The following is a 14276-nucleotide window of genomic DNA, read 5'->3' as shown; positions in this document are numbered from 1 at the left end:
ATACTTAAGTCTATTCTTCAAAACCGGTACAAAAGCACTCCCTCCGATACCGGGAATCGAACCCGGGCCTTCAGGGTGTAAGCCAGATATCCTTGCCACTAGACCATATCGGACTAGCTTAACCAAGTCTTAATTCTATTTATAAACCTATATCCTTAAGTCTATTCTTCAAAACCGGTACAAAAGCACTCGCTCAGATACGGGGAATTGAACCCGGGCCTTCTGGGTGAAAGCCAGATATCCTAGCCGCTAGACCATATCGGACTTGCTTAACCAAGTCTTAATTCTATTCATAAACCTATATCCTTAAGTCTATTCTTCAAAACCGGTACAAAAGCACTCCCTCCGATACCGGGAATCGATCTCGGGCCTTCAGGGTCAAAGCCAGATATCCTTGCCACTAGACCATATCGGACTTGCTTAACCAAGTCTTAATTCTATTCATAAACCTATATCCTTAAGTCTATTCTTCAAAACCGGTACAAAAGCACTCCCTCCGATACCGGAAATCGAACCCGGGCCTTCAGGGTGAAAGCCATATATCCTTGCCACTAGACCATATCGGACTTGATTAACCAAGTCTTAATTCTATTCATAAACCTACATCCTTAAGTCTATTCTTCAAAACCGGTACAAAAGCACTCCCTCCGATACCGGGAATCGAACCCGGGCCTTCAGGGTGAAAGCCAGATATCCTTGCCACTAGACCATATCGGACTTGCTTAACCAAGTGTTAATTCTATTCATAAACCTATATCCTTAAGTCTATTCTTCAAAACCGGTACAAAAGCACTCCCTCCGATACCGGGAATCGAACCCGGGCCTTCAGGGTGAAAGCCAGATATCCTTGCCACTAGACCATATCGGACTTGCTTAACCAAGTCTTAATTCTATTCATAAACCTATATCCTTAAGTCTATTCTTCAAAACCGGTACAAAAGCACTCCCTCCGATACCGGGAATCGAACCCGTGCCTTCTGGGTGAGAGCCAGATATCGTTGCCACTAGACCATATCGGACTGATTTGAGCAACCCTAGATATTATTCCTATAAATGTGTCTTTAAATTTATTCTTTAAAAGCGGTACAAAAGCACTGTCTCCGATACCGGGAATCGAACCCGGGCCTTCTGGGTGAAAGCCAGATATCTTAGCCGCTAGACCATGTCGGACTTGCTTAACCAAGTCTTAATTCTATTTATAAACCTTTATACTTAAGTCTATTCCTCAAAACCGGTACAAAAGCACTCCCTCCGATACCGGGAATCGAACCCGGGCCTTCTGGGTGAAAGCCAGATATCTTAGCCGCTAGACCATGTCGGACTTGCTTAACCAAGTCTTAATTCTATTCATAAACCTATATCCTCAAGTCTATTCTTCAAAACCGGTACAAAAGCACTCGCTTCGATACCTTGAATCGAACCCGTGCCTTCTGGGTGAGAGCCAGATATCGTTGCCACTAGACCATATCGGACTGATTTGAGCAACCCTAGATATTATTCCTATAAATGTGTCTTTAAATTTATTCTTTAAAAGCGGTACAAAAGCACTGTCTCCGATACCGGGAATCGAACCCGGGCCTTCTGGGTGAAAGCCAGATATCCTAGCCGCTAGACCATGTCGGACTTGCTTAACCAAGTCTTAATTCTATTTATAAACCTATATCCTTAAGTCTATTCTTCAAAACCGGTACAAAAGCACTCGCTCAGATACGGGGAATTGAACCCGGGCCTTCTGGGTGAAAGCCAGATATCCTAACCGCTAGACCATATCGGACTTGCTTAACCAAGTCTTAATTCTATTCATAAACCTATATCCTTAAGTCTATTCTTCAAAACCGGTACAAAAGCACTCCCTCCGATACCGGGAATCGAACTCGGGCCTTCAGGGTCAAAGCCAGATATCCTTGCCACTAGACCATATCGCACTTGCTTAACCAAGTCTTAATTCTATTCATAAACCTATATCCTTAAGTCTATTCTTCAAAACCGGTACAAAAGCACTCCCTCCGATACCGGAAATCGACCCCGGGCCTTCAGGGTGAAAGCCATATATCCTTGCCACTAGACCATATCGGACTTGATTAACCAAGTCTTAATTCTATTCATAAACCTACATCCTTAAGTCTATTCTTCAAAACCGGTACAAAAGCACTCCCTCCGATACCGGGAATCGAACCCGGGCCTTCAGGGTGAAAGCCAGATATACTTGCCACTAGACCATATCGGACTTGCTTAACCAAGTGTTAATTCTATTCATAAACCTATATCCTTAAGTCTATTCTTCAAAACCGGTACAAAAGCACTCCCTCCGATACCGGGAATCGAACTCGGGCCTTCAGGGTCAAAGCCAGATATCCTTGCCACTAGACCATATCGGACTTGCTTAACCAAGTCTTAATTCTATTCATAAACCTATATCCTTAAGTCTATTCTTCAAAACCGGTACAAAAGCACTCCCTCCGATACCGGAAATCGAACCCGGGCCTTCAGGGTGAAAGCCATATATCCTTGCCACTAGACCATATCGGACTTGCTTAACCAAGTGTTAATTCTATTCATAAACCTATATCCTTAAGTCTATTCTTCAAAACCGGTACAAAAGCACTCCCTCCGATACCGGGAATCGAACCCGGGCCTTCAGGGTGAAAGCCAGATATCCTTGCCACTAGACCATATCGGACTTGCTTAACCAAGTCTTAATTCTATTCATAAACCTATATCCTTAAGTCTATTCTTCAAAACCAGTACAAAAGCACTCCCTCCGATACCGGGAATCGAACCCGGCCTTCAGGGTGAAAGCCAGATATCCTTGCCAATAGACCATATCGGACTTGCTTAACCAAGTCTTAATTCTATTCATAAACCTATATCCTCAAGTCTATTCTTCAAAACCGGTACAAAAGCACTCGCTTCGATACCGGGAATCGAACCCGGGGCTTCTGGGTGAGAGCCAGATATCGTTGCCACTAGACCATATCGGACTGATTTGAGCAACCCTAGATATTATTCCTATAAATGTGTCTTTAAATTTATTCTTTAAAAGCGGTACAAAAGCACTGTCTCCGATACCGGGAATCGAACCCGGGCCTTCTGGGTGAAAGCCAGATATCCTAGCCGCTAGACCATGTCGGACTTGCTTAACCAAGTCTTAATTCTATATATAAACCTTTATACTTAAGTCTATTCTTCAAAACCGGTACAAAAGCACTCCCTCCGATACCGGGAATCGAACCCGGGCCTTCTGGGTGAAAGCCAGATATCCTAGCCGCTAGACCATGTCGGACTTGCTTAACCAAGTCTTAATTCTATTTATAAACCTTTATACTTAAGTCTATTCTTCAAAACCGGTACAAAAGCACTCCCTCCGATACCGGGAATCGAACCCGGGCCTTCAGGGTGTAAGCCAGATATCCTTGCCACTAGACCATATCGGACTTGCTTAACCAAGTCTTAATTCTATTTATAAACCTATATCCTTAAGTCTATTCTTCAAAACCGGTACAAAAGCACTCGCTCAGATACGGGGAATTGAACCCGGGCCTTCTGGGTGAAAGCCAGATATCCTAGCCGCTAGACCATGTCGGACTTGCTTAACCAAGTCTTAATTCTATATATAAACCTTTATACTTAAGTCTATTCTTCAAAACCGGTACAAAAGCACTCCCTCCGATACCGGGAATCGAACCCGGGCCTTCTGGGTGAAAGCCAGATATCCTAGCCGCTAGACCATGTCGGACTTGCTTAACCAAGTCTTAATTCTATTTATAAACCTTTATACTTAAGTCTATTCTTCAAAACCGGTACAAAAGCACTCCCTCCGATACCGGGAATCGAACCCGGGCCTTCAGGGTGTAAGCCAGATATCCTTGCCACTAGACCATATCGGACTTGCTTAACCAAGTCTTAATTCTATTTATAAACCTATATCCTTAAGTCTATTCTTCAAAACCGGTACAAAAGCACTCGCTCAGATACGGGGAATTGAACCCGGGCCTTCTGGGTGAAAGCCAGATATCCTAGCCGCTAGACCATATCGGACTTGCTTAACCAAGTCTTAATTCTATTCATAAACCTATATCCTTAAGTCTATTCTTCAAAACCGGTACAAAAGCACTCCCTCCGATACCGGGAATCGAACCCGGGCCTTCAGGGTGAAAGCCAGATATCCTTGCCACTAGACCATATCGGACTTGCTTAACCAAGTCTTAATTCTATTCATAAACCTATATCCTTAAGTCTATTCTTCAAAACCGGTACAAAAGCACTCCCTCCGATACCGGAAATCGAACCCGGGCCTTCAGGGTGAAAGCCATATATCCTTGCCACTAGACCATATCGGACTTGCTTAACCAAGTCTTAATTCTATTCATAAACCTATATCCTTAAGTCTATTCTTCAAAACCGGTACAAAAGCACTCCCTCCGATACCGGGAATCGAACCCGGGCCTTCAGGGTGAAAGCCAGATATCCTTGCCACTAGACCATACCGGACTTGCTTAACCTAGTCTTAATTCTATTCATAAACCTATATCCTTAAGTCTATTCTTCAAAACCGGTACAAAAGCACTCCCTCCGATACCGGGAATCGAACCCGGGCCTTCAGGGTGAAAGCCAGATATCCTTGCCACTAGACCATATCGGACTTGCTTAACCAAGTCTTAATTGTATTCATAAACCTATATCCTTAAGTCTATTCTTCAAAACCGGTACAAAAGCACTCCCTCCGATACCGGGAATCGAACCCGGGCCTTCAGGGTGAAAGCCAGATATCCTTGCCACTAGACCATATCGGACTTGCTTAACCAAGTCTTAATTCTATTCGTAAACCTATATCCTTAAGTCTATTTTTCAAAACCGGTACAAAAGCACTCCTTCCGATACCGGGAATCGAACCCGGGCCTTCAGGGTGAAAGCCAGATATCCTTGCCACTAGACCATATCGTACTTGCTCAACCAGGTCTTAATTCTATTCATAAACCTATATCCTTAAGTCTATTCTTGAAAAGCGGTACAAAAGCACTCGCTCCGATACCGGGAGTCGTACTATAGCCTTCTGGGTGAGAGCCAGATATCCTAGCCACTCAACCATATCGGACTGGTTGGAACAACCCTAAATATTATTCCTATAAATGTGTCTTTAAGTCTATTCTTCAAAAGCGGTACAAAAGCACTCCCTCCGATACCGGGAATCGAACCCGGGCCTTCAGGGTGAAAGCCAGATATCCTTGCCACTAGACCATATCGGACTTGCTTAACCAAGTCTTAATTCTATTCATAAACCTATATCCTTAAGTCTATTCTTCAAAACCGGTACAAAAGCACTCCCTCCGATACCGGGAATCGAACCCGGGCCTTCAGGGTGAAAGCCAGATATCCTTGCCACTAGACCATATCGGACTTGCTTAACCAAGTCTTAATTCTATTCATAAACCTATATCCTTAAGTCTATTCTTCAAAACCGGTACAAAAGCACTCCCTCCGATACCGGGAATCGAACCCGGGCCTTCAGGGTGAAAGCCAGATATCCTTGCCACTAGACCATATCGGACTTGCTTAACCAAGTCTTAATTCTATTCATAAACCTATATCCTTAAGTCTATTCTTCAAAACCGGTACAAAAGCACTCCCTCCGATACCGGAAATCGAACCCGGGCCTTCAGGGTGAAAGCCATATATCCTTGCCACTAGACCATATCGGACTTGCTTAACCAAGTCTTAATTCTATTCATAAACCTATATCCTTAAGTCTATTCTTCAAAACCGGTACAAAAGCACTCCCTCCGATACCGGGAATCGAACCCGGGCCTTCAGGGTGAAAGCCAGATATCCTTGCCACTAGACCATACCGGACTTGCTTAACCTAGTCTTAATTCTATTCATAAACCTATATCCTTAAGTCTATTCTTCAAAACCGGTACAAAAGCACTCCCTCCGATACCGGGAATCGAACCCGGGCCTTCAGGGTGAAAGCCAGATATCCTTGCCACTAGACCATATCGGACTTGCTTAACCAAGTCTTAATTGTATTCATAAACCTATATCCTTAAGTCTATTCTTCAAAACCGGTACAAAAGCACTCCCTCCGATACCGGGAATCGAACCCGGGCCTTCAGGGTGAAAGCCAGATATCCTTGCCACTAGACCATATCGGACTTGCTTAACCAAGTCTTAATTCTATTCGTAAACCTATATCCTTAAGTCTATTTTTCAAAACCGGTACAAAAGCACTCCTTCCGATACCGGGAATCGAACCCGGGCCTTCAGGGTGAAAGCCAGATATCCTTGCCACTAGACCATATCGTACTTGCTCAACCAGGTCTTAATTCTATTCATAAACCTATATCCTTAAGTCTATTCTTGAAAAGCGGTACAAAAGCACTCGCTCCGATACCGGGAGTCGTACTATAGCCTTCTGGGTGAGAGCCAGATATCCTAGCCACTCAACCATATCGGACTGGTTGGAACAACCCTAAATATTATTCCTATAAATGTGTCTTTAAGTCTATTCTTCAAAAGCGGTACAAAAGCACTCCCTCCGATACCGGGAATCGAACCCGGGCCTTCAGGGTGAAAGCCAGATATCCTTGCCACTAGACCATATCGGACTTGCTTAACCAAGTCTTAATTCTATTCATAAACCTATATCCTTAAGTCTATTCTTCAAAACCGGTACAAAAGCACTCCCTCCGATACCGGGAATCGAACCCGGGCCTTCAGGGTGAAAGCCAGATATCCTTGCCACTAGACCATATCGGACTTGCTTAACCAAGTCTTAATTCTATTCGTAAACCTATATCCTTAAGTCTATTTTTCAAAACCGGTACAAAAGCACTCCTTCCGATACCGGGAATCGAACCCGGGCCTTCAGGGTGAAAGCCAGATATCCTTGCCACTAGACCATATCGTACTTGCTCAACCAAGTCTTAATTCAATTCATAAACCTATATCCTTAAGTCTATTCTTGAAAAGCGGTACAAAAGCACTCACTCCGATACCGGGAATCGAACCCGGCCCTACTGGGTGAAAGCCAGGTATCCCACCCACTAGACCATATCGGACTTGCCCAACCGAGTCTTAATTGTATTCATAAACCAAGTTCCTTAAGTCTATTTTGAAATGCTTTACAAAACACTCGCTCCGATACCAGGAATCGCACCCGGGCCTTCTGGGTGAAAGCCAGGTATCCCACCCACTAGACCATAACGGACTTGCTCAACCGAGTCTTAATTCTATTCATAAACCTATATCCTTAAGTCTATTTTTGAAATGCTTTACAAAACACTCGCTCCGATACCGGGAATCGAAGCCGGGCCTTCTGGGTAAAAAGCAGTTATCCTAGCCACTCAACCATATCGGACTGGTTGGAACAACCCTAAATATAATTCCTATAAATGTGTCTTTAAGTCTATTCTTCAAAAGCGGTACAAAAGCACTCGCTCCGATACCAGGAATCGCACCCGGGCCTTCTGGGTGAAAGCCAGGTATCCCACCCACTAGACCATATCGGACTTGCTCATCCGAGTCTTAATTCTATTCATAAACCGATATCCTTAAGTCTATTTTTGAAATGCTTTACAAAACACTCGCTCCGATACCGGGAATCGAATCCGGGCCTTCTGGGTAAAAAGCAGTTATCCTAGCCACTAGACCATATCGGACTTCCTCAACCAAGTCTTAATTCAATTCATAAACCTATATCCTTAAGTCTATTCTTGAAAAGCGGTACAAAAGCCTTCACTCCGATACCGGGAATTGAACCCGGGCCTTCTGGGTGAAAGCCATATATCCTAGCAACTAGACCATATCGGACTTGCTCAACCAAGTCTTAATTCTATTCTTGAAAAGCGGTACAAAAGCACTCACTCCGATACCGGGAATCGAACCCTGGCCTTCTGGGTGAGAGCCAGATATCCTAGCCACTAGACCATATCGTACTTGCTCAACCAGGTCTTAATTCTATTCATAAACCTATTTCCTTAAGTCTATTCTTGATAAGCGGTACAAAAGCACTCGCTCCGATACCGGGAATCGTACTATAGCCTTCTGGGTGTGTTAGAACCCAGTTCATTTTTAATACCGACGAACATTCATAGGAGAAACTATTGCCTTTCATAAATTTATTATCACCACTTGGGAACTAGCCCCTGAGTAGAACGTTAGAAGTGGAGAGATAATACGCTCACGAGGTTCTTGAACATAATGGTATAAAATAAATGGAATGTAAGCCAACGAGGCAGAATTCCAATCGCGTTGTAAAAAGAAAGTACTAGGCTCTCGCAGTGTTAATTTTGGTTTATCATTTGTAACTTTAAAAATAAAGTTTGTTGTTTGGATAACTATCAATTCTACATCAATTTGAACACGTACACGAACATTAAATGGTCCGTTGAGCCGGATCTAGTCGGCTGAAAAAGAATTTTCCGTGACAAAGCGTGTCAAATTGTGCGAATTTGGCTCATCACTCAACATCAACTTTCCAAGTAAGACAATAAATCATGGATGCATTACTTAACAAGCGACGGGCCCTGAAAGGCAGAATCGAAACGGTAATGGCTGGGCACCAGACCCAACCACTAACTGATGTCGCGCTCAAGCTTTATCTGGGAAAAACTGAGAAAATCACAATCGACTTAGACGAATTACATCACGAAATGGCGAGGAAGTGTACACCTGAAACGTTTGCGTTACAGGGCGAGGAATACGATGCATTGTCCCTACGTTTAGACGATTTACACATTACAATTGCCACCATTCTTAGAACAAATCAAGCAACCATTATAAGTGCCGCCACGGCGCAGACAACTCCAACAATTGGACACAATCCGGATATCAGGCTGCCAAACTTAGAAATACCAACATTCAGCGGTAACTATCTGGATTGGTTATCGTTTCATGATCTGTATCTAGCCACGGTCCATAACAACCTACAGTTATCGGACGCCAGAAAATTTCAGTACTTAAAATCGTTATTACGTGATGAAGCCGCGCTACTGGTCAAGTTATTGACGCAAACTATCCGGAAGCCTGGAGTATCTTGATAAATAGATACAACAATACGCGCGAAATAATCGATGCGCACTTGAAAAGACTATTTACTCAACCTAAGGTGAATCAAGAATCAGCCTTAGAACTACGCAAATTAATTGATACCACATCAGAATGCATTCGTGGACTAAAAGTTTTGAACGAACCAGTGGACAATTGGGACTCAATCTTAGTCTATACGGTAAAAGAAAAACTAGATACCGAATCCAGACGTCAATGGGAACTGTTCCTGACAGGTACCAAAGCACCCACGTTTGAAGATATACGTTTGTTCTTGGAACAACGCGCGAGAGCACTCGCAGCCGCTGCTACACCAGGTAGAAGAATCAAGTCAGGTTTTGAAACTAGAAAGACAACTTTGACGCATGTGGGAACAACTCGAATTAAATGTCTAATCTGTCACGAAGATCATACTATTTATCGATGCCCCAAGTTTTCGAAGATCTCGGTAGACGAGCGCTGGGATCTAGTCAAGAAGAAGGCTCTTTGTTTCAATTGCCTACGACCTAACCACGCCAGCCCAGACTGCACAATGCGTCATTGTACGAAATGTAACAGCAAACACAACACTTTGCTTCATTCAAGTTCCACTCCAGTGGCAAAACAGGAAACGGGAGAGGTGGAACATCAAGTTCAGACCCATCTCTCTAGAGACGGTGACAGCCAGTCACAAGTACTACTGTCAACGGCAATCATTCAAGTCAAGGATCAAAGTGGGAAATGCCACGAAGCTCGAGCGTTACTTGATTCTGCTTCTGAAGCAAGTTTCATCACAGAAAACTGCGCCAAGAAACTACAATTAACTCCAACACGATTTAACGTCTCTATCGGTGGTATTGGCACCGTAGGCATGGGATCCTCTCGCAATAAGGTCAGCCTAATGATCTCATCAGCGTTGGATAAGTACTTTGCAATCGGATGCGAAGCGTTGATTCTCAAGAAAGTAACACACGACATCCCAAGCATGAAAGTCGACCCAAGCTCTTGGGAACATCTCAAAGGACTGGCATTAGCAGATCCAAACTTCCATTCACCACGGGAAGTAGACATCTTGCTAGGCGCAGATGTTTATTTTCATTTACTTCAAGAAGGACTATGTAGAGGTCCAGAGAACTTACCAAGCGCATTCAACACAGTTTTTGGATGGGCCCTGTCCGGGATGGTGAAAAATTCCAAAGCGCCACACGAAGTATTCATTCACCATTGCACAATCGAAGAACAAGTCAGAAGGTTTTGGGAATTAGAAGAAATACCAGTCAAAAGGTTTCTTACGCCAGAAGAAGACCAATCCGAGAAGCATTTCGAATCCACTCATTCTAGAGATGAGAACGGTCGTTACATCGTACGACTTCCCTTTAAGAGTAGCCCTGAAAACCTAGGAAGTTCGAAAAAAAATAGCCATTCGTCGCTTCATGACCGTAGAAAAGCATTTGGAAAAGAATCCAGCGAAATACGAAACGTATCAAGAGTTCATGGCAGAGTACGAGCATCTGGGTCACATGGAACCAGTACCCTCCATCGAACCTTGGGAACCGTCGGTACCACATTACTACACACCACATTTTGGAGTGACAAATGAGAAAAGTAGTACTACGAAGATGCGAGTATTCTTTGATGCGTCAGCAAAGACCGGAAAAGGCAACTCATTGAACGATGTCTTACGAGTAGGCCCGAAGTTGCAAGATGACTTGGTCAACATCCTTATCCGTTTTCGGATACACGCCATTGCCATGAAAGCAGACATTGCAAAGATGTATCGGCAAATCTGGGTCCATCCAGAAGATTCAACCTACCAAAGAATTGTCTGGCGCCCAAGAGCCAGTGAGCCTATTCAAGATTACAAGCTGCTCACAGTTACTTATGGGACCGCATCAGCTCCCTACCTAGCCACGAAAGTTTTACAGCACCTCGCAAGCGAGGTCAAGGAAATGTTTCCGAAGGCAGCAGAGACATTGACGAACGATTTTTCGATGGATGACTTATTGTCGGGAGCCAATTCTGTAGCAGAAGCGTTGCAATTACAAGCAGAATTGTTGGAAACTGCAGCAAGCGCTGGATTTGACATCCGCAAGTGAGTGTCAAATGAACCGTTGCTTCTGGAATCAGTGGCACCTGACAAAAGGGAGATGCCAGTTCCGTTATTATTCGAAAAAGAAGCTGCAGTAACAACCTTGGGATTGCATTGGACACCGGCTACAGATGAGTTCTCGTATTTGGTAACATCTCCTCCTTATCGCGCCACAATCACCAAAAGAACCGTACTGTCGGATACTGCAAAGATTTTTGATCCTCTAGGATTACTATCTCCAGTAACAATCACTGCAAAAATCTTACTCCAAGACATATGGAAGCACAATCAAGATTGGGATGAACCATTAACAGACTCCTTCGTACAGAGATGGCAAACATTCCGCAATGACCTTCCAGCCATTGAAACGATTCGTATTTCTCGCCATATATCTCAACCAGAGGTGACGAGTAAGAGTTTACAGGGATTTTGTGATGCCTCAGAGAAGGCATATGCAGCAGCTGTCTATATGCAAACGACAGATGCAAACGGCAAGGTACAACTGCGGCTCATAGCAGCTAAGACAAAAGTCGCACCAACGAAGACAGTCAACGTACAACGGCTGGAACTATGTGCCGCTCTGCTACTAGCAAAATTAATGAAACTAATACAAGAATCAATCTCCAGTCTTAGGGGAATCTCCATCACTTGCTGGTCCGACTCAAGAAACGTACTAGCATGGTTGAGATCACCTCCTCATCGTTGGAAAACGTTTATAGCCAACCGAGTGGCTGAAATTCAAGAGACGGTACCAACCGCAAAATGGATTCACGTACCAGGAAAGACAAACCCAGCTGACTGCGCTTCGCGAGGCACGTCAGCAGTTGGCTTGAGAATGAACTCATTGTGGTGGGATGGGCCATTGTGGCTGATAGAAGAGACACTGACGGAGCAGTACCAAGACACCAAAGAGTCTGAAGCATGTTTAGCTGAAGAACGAAAAACAAAGTCCTATCTCACGCAAGTTCAATATGACAGTGAGCTACTGTTAGCATACTCCTGCCTAAGAAAACTCAGAAGAGTCACCGCCGTAATATTTCGGTTTACATCAAATGCAAGACAGAAGAATAAAAAGCTGAGAAAGAGTGGACCTTTAACACCTGAGGAACTAGAACTAGCACTTTACCATTGGGTGAAAGTAGTTCAACTAGATCACTACGCAAAAGAAATTTCTCAACTTAAAGGCAACCAACCAATCTCAGCAAAGAGTAAACTATTATCGCTTCAACCCTATCTAGGAACCCATGGAGTCCTCAGAGTAGGTGGTCGCCTCCGTAAATCTAACCTACCGATCGCACAAGCACACCCGGCAATACTACCAAGAAAAAGCCCATTGACGGAGCTCCTCATTACCCACGAGCATAATCAAAGCTTCCATGGGGGAGTCCAACTCGTCATATACACAATGCAAAAGAAGTTTTGGGTAGTTGGCATCCGAGACGCAGTTCGGTATCATTTGAAGAAGTGCGTCTGATGCACTCGTTTCAAAGCAGCATCCGTCCAGCAAATGATGGGAGATTTACCACCGTCACGAGTAAATAAAGCAAGAGCGTTTCTCAAATGCGGCGTTGATTATGCTGGGCCCTTTTTGCTAAGAGTAATCAAAGGTCGAGGACACAAGATGTTTAAAGCGTATCTAGCAGTGTTCGTTTGCTTTACGACCAAAGCCATTCACTTAGAACTAGTAAGTGACTTGTCCACAGCTGCATTCCTGGCATCTCTGAAGAGATTTGTAGCCAGAAGAGGGAGATGTACAGATATATATAGTGATTGTGGTACAAATTTCGTGGGAGCGAACAGAGAGATGAAAGACTTCATTAACATGATTAATAGCGCTCAACACCAGACGAAGGTTTATGGATGGCTTGCTGATGAAAGTATTAAATGGCATTTCAACCCACCAGCAGCTCCACACATGGGAGGCCTGAGGGAGGCGGGTGTGAAGTCGGTGAAATATCATTTAAAAAGAGTCATTGGCAACGCAAATCTCACCTACGAAGAAATGCAAACCCTGATCTGCCTAATAGAAGGATGTCTCAACTCAAGACCACTCACAGCACTCAGTACAGACCCCCACGATCTCACAGCCTTAACGCCGGGACATTTCTTAATTGGAGATGCACTGACCGCTATACCAGAACCAGATCTAACTAGCGAGAACATCAATCGATTGACAAGATGGCAGCTGGGCCAAAAACTGCTCCAGCACTTTTGGCGAAGATGGAGAAATGAATACCTTTCACGCCTTCAACAACGGCCAAAATGGGCTACAGTAAAGGAAAACTTTTAATCAATGACCTAGTGCTACTAAAAGATGAAGGACAACCACCAAATAAATGGAAGATGGGGAGAATCCTGCACCTACACCCAGGAACGGATGGCTTAGTTAGAGTGGTCACCATCAGGACTGCCACCGACAAAGAATTAAAACGACCAGTAATGAAATTATGCAAACTTCCCTTAGACTAACTAATAATCCTAGAAATTATACATAAGAAAAAAAATAAAATAAAAAAATAAAATAATAATCATTACAAGTATTGAAAAAAGTATTTCAAGGCGGTCGGAATGTTAGAACCCAGTTCTAGAAAAGTGGAACATTTTTAATACCGACGAACATTAATAGGAGAAACTATTGCCTTTCATAAATTTATTATCACCACTTGGGACCTAGCTCCTGAGTAGAACGTTAGAAGTGGAGAGATAATACGCTCACGAGGTACTTGAACATAATGGTATAAAATAAATGGTATGTAAGCCAACGAGGCAGTATTCCAATCGCGTTGTAAAAAGAAAGTACTAGGCTCTCGCAGTGTTAATTTTGGTTTATCATTTGTAACTTTAAAAATAAAGTTTGTTGTTTGGATAACTATCAATTCTACATCAATTTGAACACGTACACGAACAGGGTGAGAGCCAGATATCCTAGCCACTCAACCATATCGGACTGGTTGGAACAACCCTATATATTATTCCTATAAATGTGTCTTTAAGTCTATTCTTCAAAAGCGGTACAAAAGCACTCGCTCCGATACCAGGAATCGCACCCGGGCCTTCTGGGTGAAAGCCAGGTATCCCACCCACTAGACCATATCGGACTTGCTCAACCGAGTCTTATTTCTATTCATAAACCTATATCCTTAAGTCTATTCTTGAAAAGCGG

General features: G+C 43.6%; 3 protein-coding genes and 28 non-coding genes across 31 annotated transcripts; 3 read left to right on the top strand and 28 right to left on the bottom strand.

Annotated features, from left to right (window-relative positions):
* Nucleotides 1-41: 41 nt before the first annotated feature.
* On the bottom strand, nucleotides 42-113 carry TRNAV-UAC (transfer RNA valine (anticodon UAC)). Its single transcript has one exon. It is a non-coding gene; the product is annotated as a tRNA-Val (tRNA).
* A 230-nt stretch (nucleotides 114-343) lies between these two features.
* On the bottom strand, nucleotides 344-415 carry TRNAQ-UUG (transfer RNA glutamine (anticodon UUG)). The gene has a single exon. It is a non-coding gene; the product is annotated as a tRNA-Gln (tRNA).
* Nucleotides 416-645: 230 nt separating this feature from the next.
* Nucleotides 646-717, bottom strand: TRNAE-UUC (transfer RNA glutamic acid (anticodon UUC)). Its single transcript has one exon. It is a non-coding gene; the product is annotated as a tRNA-Glu (tRNA).
* A 79-nt stretch (nucleotides 718-796) lies between these two features.
* Nucleotides 797-868, bottom strand: TRNAE-UUC (transfer RNA glutamic acid (anticodon UUC)). The gene has a single exon. It is a non-coding gene; the product is annotated as a tRNA-Glu (tRNA).
* A 79-nt stretch (nucleotides 869-947) lies between these two features.
* Nucleotides 948-1019, bottom strand: TRNAE-CUC (transfer RNA glutamic acid (anticodon CUC)). The gene has a single exon. It is a non-coding gene; the product is annotated as a tRNA-Glu (tRNA).
* A 532-nt stretch (nucleotides 1020-1551) lies between these two features.
* TRNAE-UUC (transfer RNA glutamic acid (anticodon UUC)) lies at nucleotides 1552-1623 on the bottom strand. The gene has a single exon. It is a non-coding gene; the product is annotated as a tRNA-Glu (tRNA).
* Nucleotides 1624-1853: 230 nt separating this feature from the next.
* On the bottom strand, nucleotides 1854-1925 carry TRNAQ-UUG (transfer RNA glutamine (anticodon UUG)). Its single transcript has one exon. It is a non-coding gene; the product is annotated as a tRNA-Gln (tRNA).
* Nucleotides 1926-2306: 381 nt separating this feature from the next.
* On the bottom strand, nucleotides 2307-2378 carry TRNAQ-UUG (transfer RNA glutamine (anticodon UUG)). The gene has a single exon. It is a non-coding gene; the product is annotated as a tRNA-Gln (tRNA).
* Nucleotides 2379-2608: 230 nt separating this feature from the next.
* Nucleotides 2609-2680, bottom strand: TRNAE-UUC (transfer RNA glutamic acid (anticodon UUC)). Its single transcript has one exon. It is a non-coding gene; the product is annotated as a tRNA-Glu (tRNA).
* A 229-nt stretch (nucleotides 2681-2909) lies between these two features.
* On the bottom strand, nucleotides 2910-2981 carry TRNAE-CUC (transfer RNA glutamic acid (anticodon CUC)). Its single transcript has one exon. It is a non-coding gene; the product is annotated as a tRNA-Glu (tRNA).
* Nucleotides 2982-3060: 79 nt separating this feature from the next.
* On the bottom strand, nucleotides 3061-3132 carry TRNAE-UUC (transfer RNA glutamic acid (anticodon UUC)). Its single transcript has one exon. It is a non-coding gene; the product is annotated as a tRNA-Glu (tRNA).
* A 79-nt stretch (nucleotides 3133-3211) lies between these two features.
* TRNAE-UUC (transfer RNA glutamic acid (anticodon UUC)) lies at nucleotides 3212-3283 on the bottom strand. The gene has a single exon. It is a non-coding gene; the product is annotated as a tRNA-Glu (tRNA).
* Nucleotides 3284-3362: 79 nt separating this feature from the next.
* On the bottom strand, nucleotides 3363-3434 carry TRNAV-UAC (transfer RNA valine (anticodon UAC)). The gene has a single exon. It is a non-coding gene; the product is annotated as a tRNA-Val (tRNA).
* A 230-nt stretch (nucleotides 3435-3664) lies between these two features.
* On the bottom strand, nucleotides 3665-3736 carry TRNAE-UUC (transfer RNA glutamic acid (anticodon UUC)). The gene has a single exon. It is a non-coding gene; the product is annotated as a tRNA-Glu (tRNA).
* Nucleotides 3737-3815: 79 nt separating this feature from the next.
* Nucleotides 3816-3887, bottom strand: TRNAV-UAC (transfer RNA valine (anticodon UAC)). The gene has a single exon. It is a non-coding gene; the product is annotated as a tRNA-Val (tRNA).
* Nucleotides 3888-4117: 230 nt separating this feature from the next.
* On the bottom strand, nucleotides 4118-4189 carry TRNAE-UUC (transfer RNA glutamic acid (anticodon UUC)). Its single transcript has one exon. It is a non-coding gene; the product is annotated as a tRNA-Glu (tRNA).
* A 230-nt stretch (nucleotides 4190-4419) lies between these two features.
* Nucleotides 4420-4491, bottom strand: TRNAE-UUC (transfer RNA glutamic acid (anticodon UUC)). Its single transcript has one exon. It is a non-coding gene; the product is annotated as a tRNA-Glu (tRNA).
* A 79-nt stretch (nucleotides 4492-4570) lies between these two features.
* On the bottom strand, nucleotides 4571-4642 carry TRNAE-UUC (transfer RNA glutamic acid (anticodon UUC)). The gene has a single exon. It is a non-coding gene; the product is annotated as a tRNA-Glu (tRNA).
* A 79-nt stretch (nucleotides 4643-4721) lies between these two features.
* On the bottom strand, nucleotides 4722-4793 carry TRNAE-UUC (transfer RNA glutamic acid (anticodon UUC)). The gene has a single exon. It is a non-coding gene; the product is annotated as a tRNA-Glu (tRNA).
* A 381-nt stretch (nucleotides 4794-5174) lies between these two features.
* Nucleotides 5175-5246, bottom strand: TRNAE-UUC (transfer RNA glutamic acid (anticodon UUC)). Its single transcript has one exon. It is a non-coding gene; the product is annotated as a tRNA-Glu (tRNA).
* Nucleotides 5247-5325: 79 nt separating this feature from the next.
* TRNAE-UUC (transfer RNA glutamic acid (anticodon UUC)) lies at nucleotides 5326-5397 on the bottom strand. Its single transcript has one exon. It is a non-coding gene; the product is annotated as a tRNA-Glu (tRNA).
* A 79-nt stretch (nucleotides 5398-5476) lies between these two features.
* TRNAE-UUC (transfer RNA glutamic acid (anticodon UUC)) lies at nucleotides 5477-5548 on the bottom strand. The gene has a single exon. It is a non-coding gene; the product is annotated as a tRNA-Glu (tRNA).
* Nucleotides 5549-5778: 230 nt separating this feature from the next.
* TRNAE-UUC (transfer RNA glutamic acid (anticodon UUC)) lies at nucleotides 5779-5850 on the bottom strand. The gene has a single exon. It is a non-coding gene; the product is annotated as a tRNA-Glu (tRNA).
* A 79-nt stretch (nucleotides 5851-5929) lies between these two features.
* On the bottom strand, nucleotides 5930-6001 carry TRNAE-UUC (transfer RNA glutamic acid (anticodon UUC)). The gene has a single exon. It is a non-coding gene; the product is annotated as a tRNA-Glu (tRNA).
* Nucleotides 6002-6080: 79 nt separating this feature from the next.
* On the bottom strand, nucleotides 6081-6152 carry TRNAE-UUC (transfer RNA glutamic acid (anticodon UUC)). The gene has a single exon. It is a non-coding gene; the product is annotated as a tRNA-Glu (tRNA).
* A 381-nt stretch (nucleotides 6153-6533) lies between these two features.
* On the bottom strand, nucleotides 6534-6605 carry TRNAE-UUC (transfer RNA glutamic acid (anticodon UUC)). The gene has a single exon. It is a non-coding gene; the product is annotated as a tRNA-Glu (tRNA).
* A 79-nt stretch (nucleotides 6606-6684) lies between these two features.
* TRNAE-UUC (transfer RNA glutamic acid (anticodon UUC)) lies at nucleotides 6685-6756 on the bottom strand. Its single transcript has one exon. It is a non-coding gene; the product is annotated as a tRNA-Glu (tRNA).
* A 1106-nt stretch (nucleotides 6757-7862) lies between these two features.
* On the bottom strand, nucleotides 7863-7934 carry TRNAE-CUC (transfer RNA glutamic acid (anticodon CUC)). The gene has a single exon. It is a non-coding gene; the product is annotated as a tRNA-Glu (tRNA).
* A 561-nt stretch (nucleotides 7935-8495) lies between these two features.
* On the top strand, nucleotides 8496-11120 carry LOC149669761 (uncharacterized). Its single transcript, XM_089840439.1, has 3 exons — nucleotides 8496-8881; nucleotides 8983-10406; nucleotides 10468-11120. Exons 1-3 carry the CDS (start codon nucleotides 8496-8498, stop codon nucleotides 11118-11120), a joined length of 2463 nt encoding a protein of 820 aa, XP_089696565.1.
* A 51-nt stretch (nucleotides 11121-11171) lies between these two features.
* On the top strand, nucleotides 11172-12587 carry LOC149669760 (uncharacterized). The gene has a single exon (XM_089840438.1). It carries the CDS (start codon nucleotides 11172-11174, stop codon nucleotides 12585-12587), a length of 1416 nt encoding a protein of 471 aa, XP_089696564.1.
* Nucleotides 12588-12623: 36 nt separating this feature from the next.
* Nucleotides 12624-13403, top strand: LOC149669759 (uncharacterized). Its single transcript, XM_089840437.1, has one exon. The coding sequence runs from the start codon at nucleotides 12624-12626 to the stop codon at nucleotides 13401-13403; it is 780 nt and encodes a 259-aa protein (XP_089696563.1).
* Nucleotides 13404-14276: the final 873 nt, after the last annotated feature.

The sequence above is a fragment of the Phalangium opilio genome, unplaced genomic scaffold, assembly GCF_054372755.1.
Source record: "Phalangium opilio isolate 3A_F unplaced genomic scaffold, DU_Popi_V2 ptg000054l_1, whole genome shotgun sequence".
Classification (NCBI taxonomy): domain Eukaryota; kingdom Metazoa; phylum Arthropoda; class Arachnida; order Opiliones; family Phalangiidae; genus Phalangium; species Phalangium opilio.
The sequence above is the reverse complement of the archived record's forward strand: the minus strand, read 5'-3'. Positions and strand labels throughout refer to the sequence as shown.

Coding starts and splice junctions, on each gene's coding strand:
- LOC149669761 (XM_089840439.1), top strand. CDS start 8,496: ATGGATGCATTACTTAACAAGCGACGGGCCCTGAAAGGCAGAATCGAA. Junction 8,882..8,982: donor AGCGGTAACTATCTGGATTG/GTTATCGTTTCA, acceptor TACGTGATGAAG/CCGCGCTACTGGTCAAGTTA. Junction 10,407..10,467: donor CGTACGACTTCCCTTTAAGA/GTAGCCCTGAAA, acceptor TCATGACCGTAG/AAAAGCATTTGGAAAAGAAT.
- LOC149669760 (XM_089840438.1), top strand. CDS start 11,172: ATGCCAGTTCCGTTATTATTCGAAAAAGAAGCTGCAGTAACAACCTTG.
- LOC149669759 (XM_089840437.1), top strand. CDS start 12,624: ATGGGAGATTTACCACCGTCACGAGTAAATAAAGCAAGAGCGTTTCTC.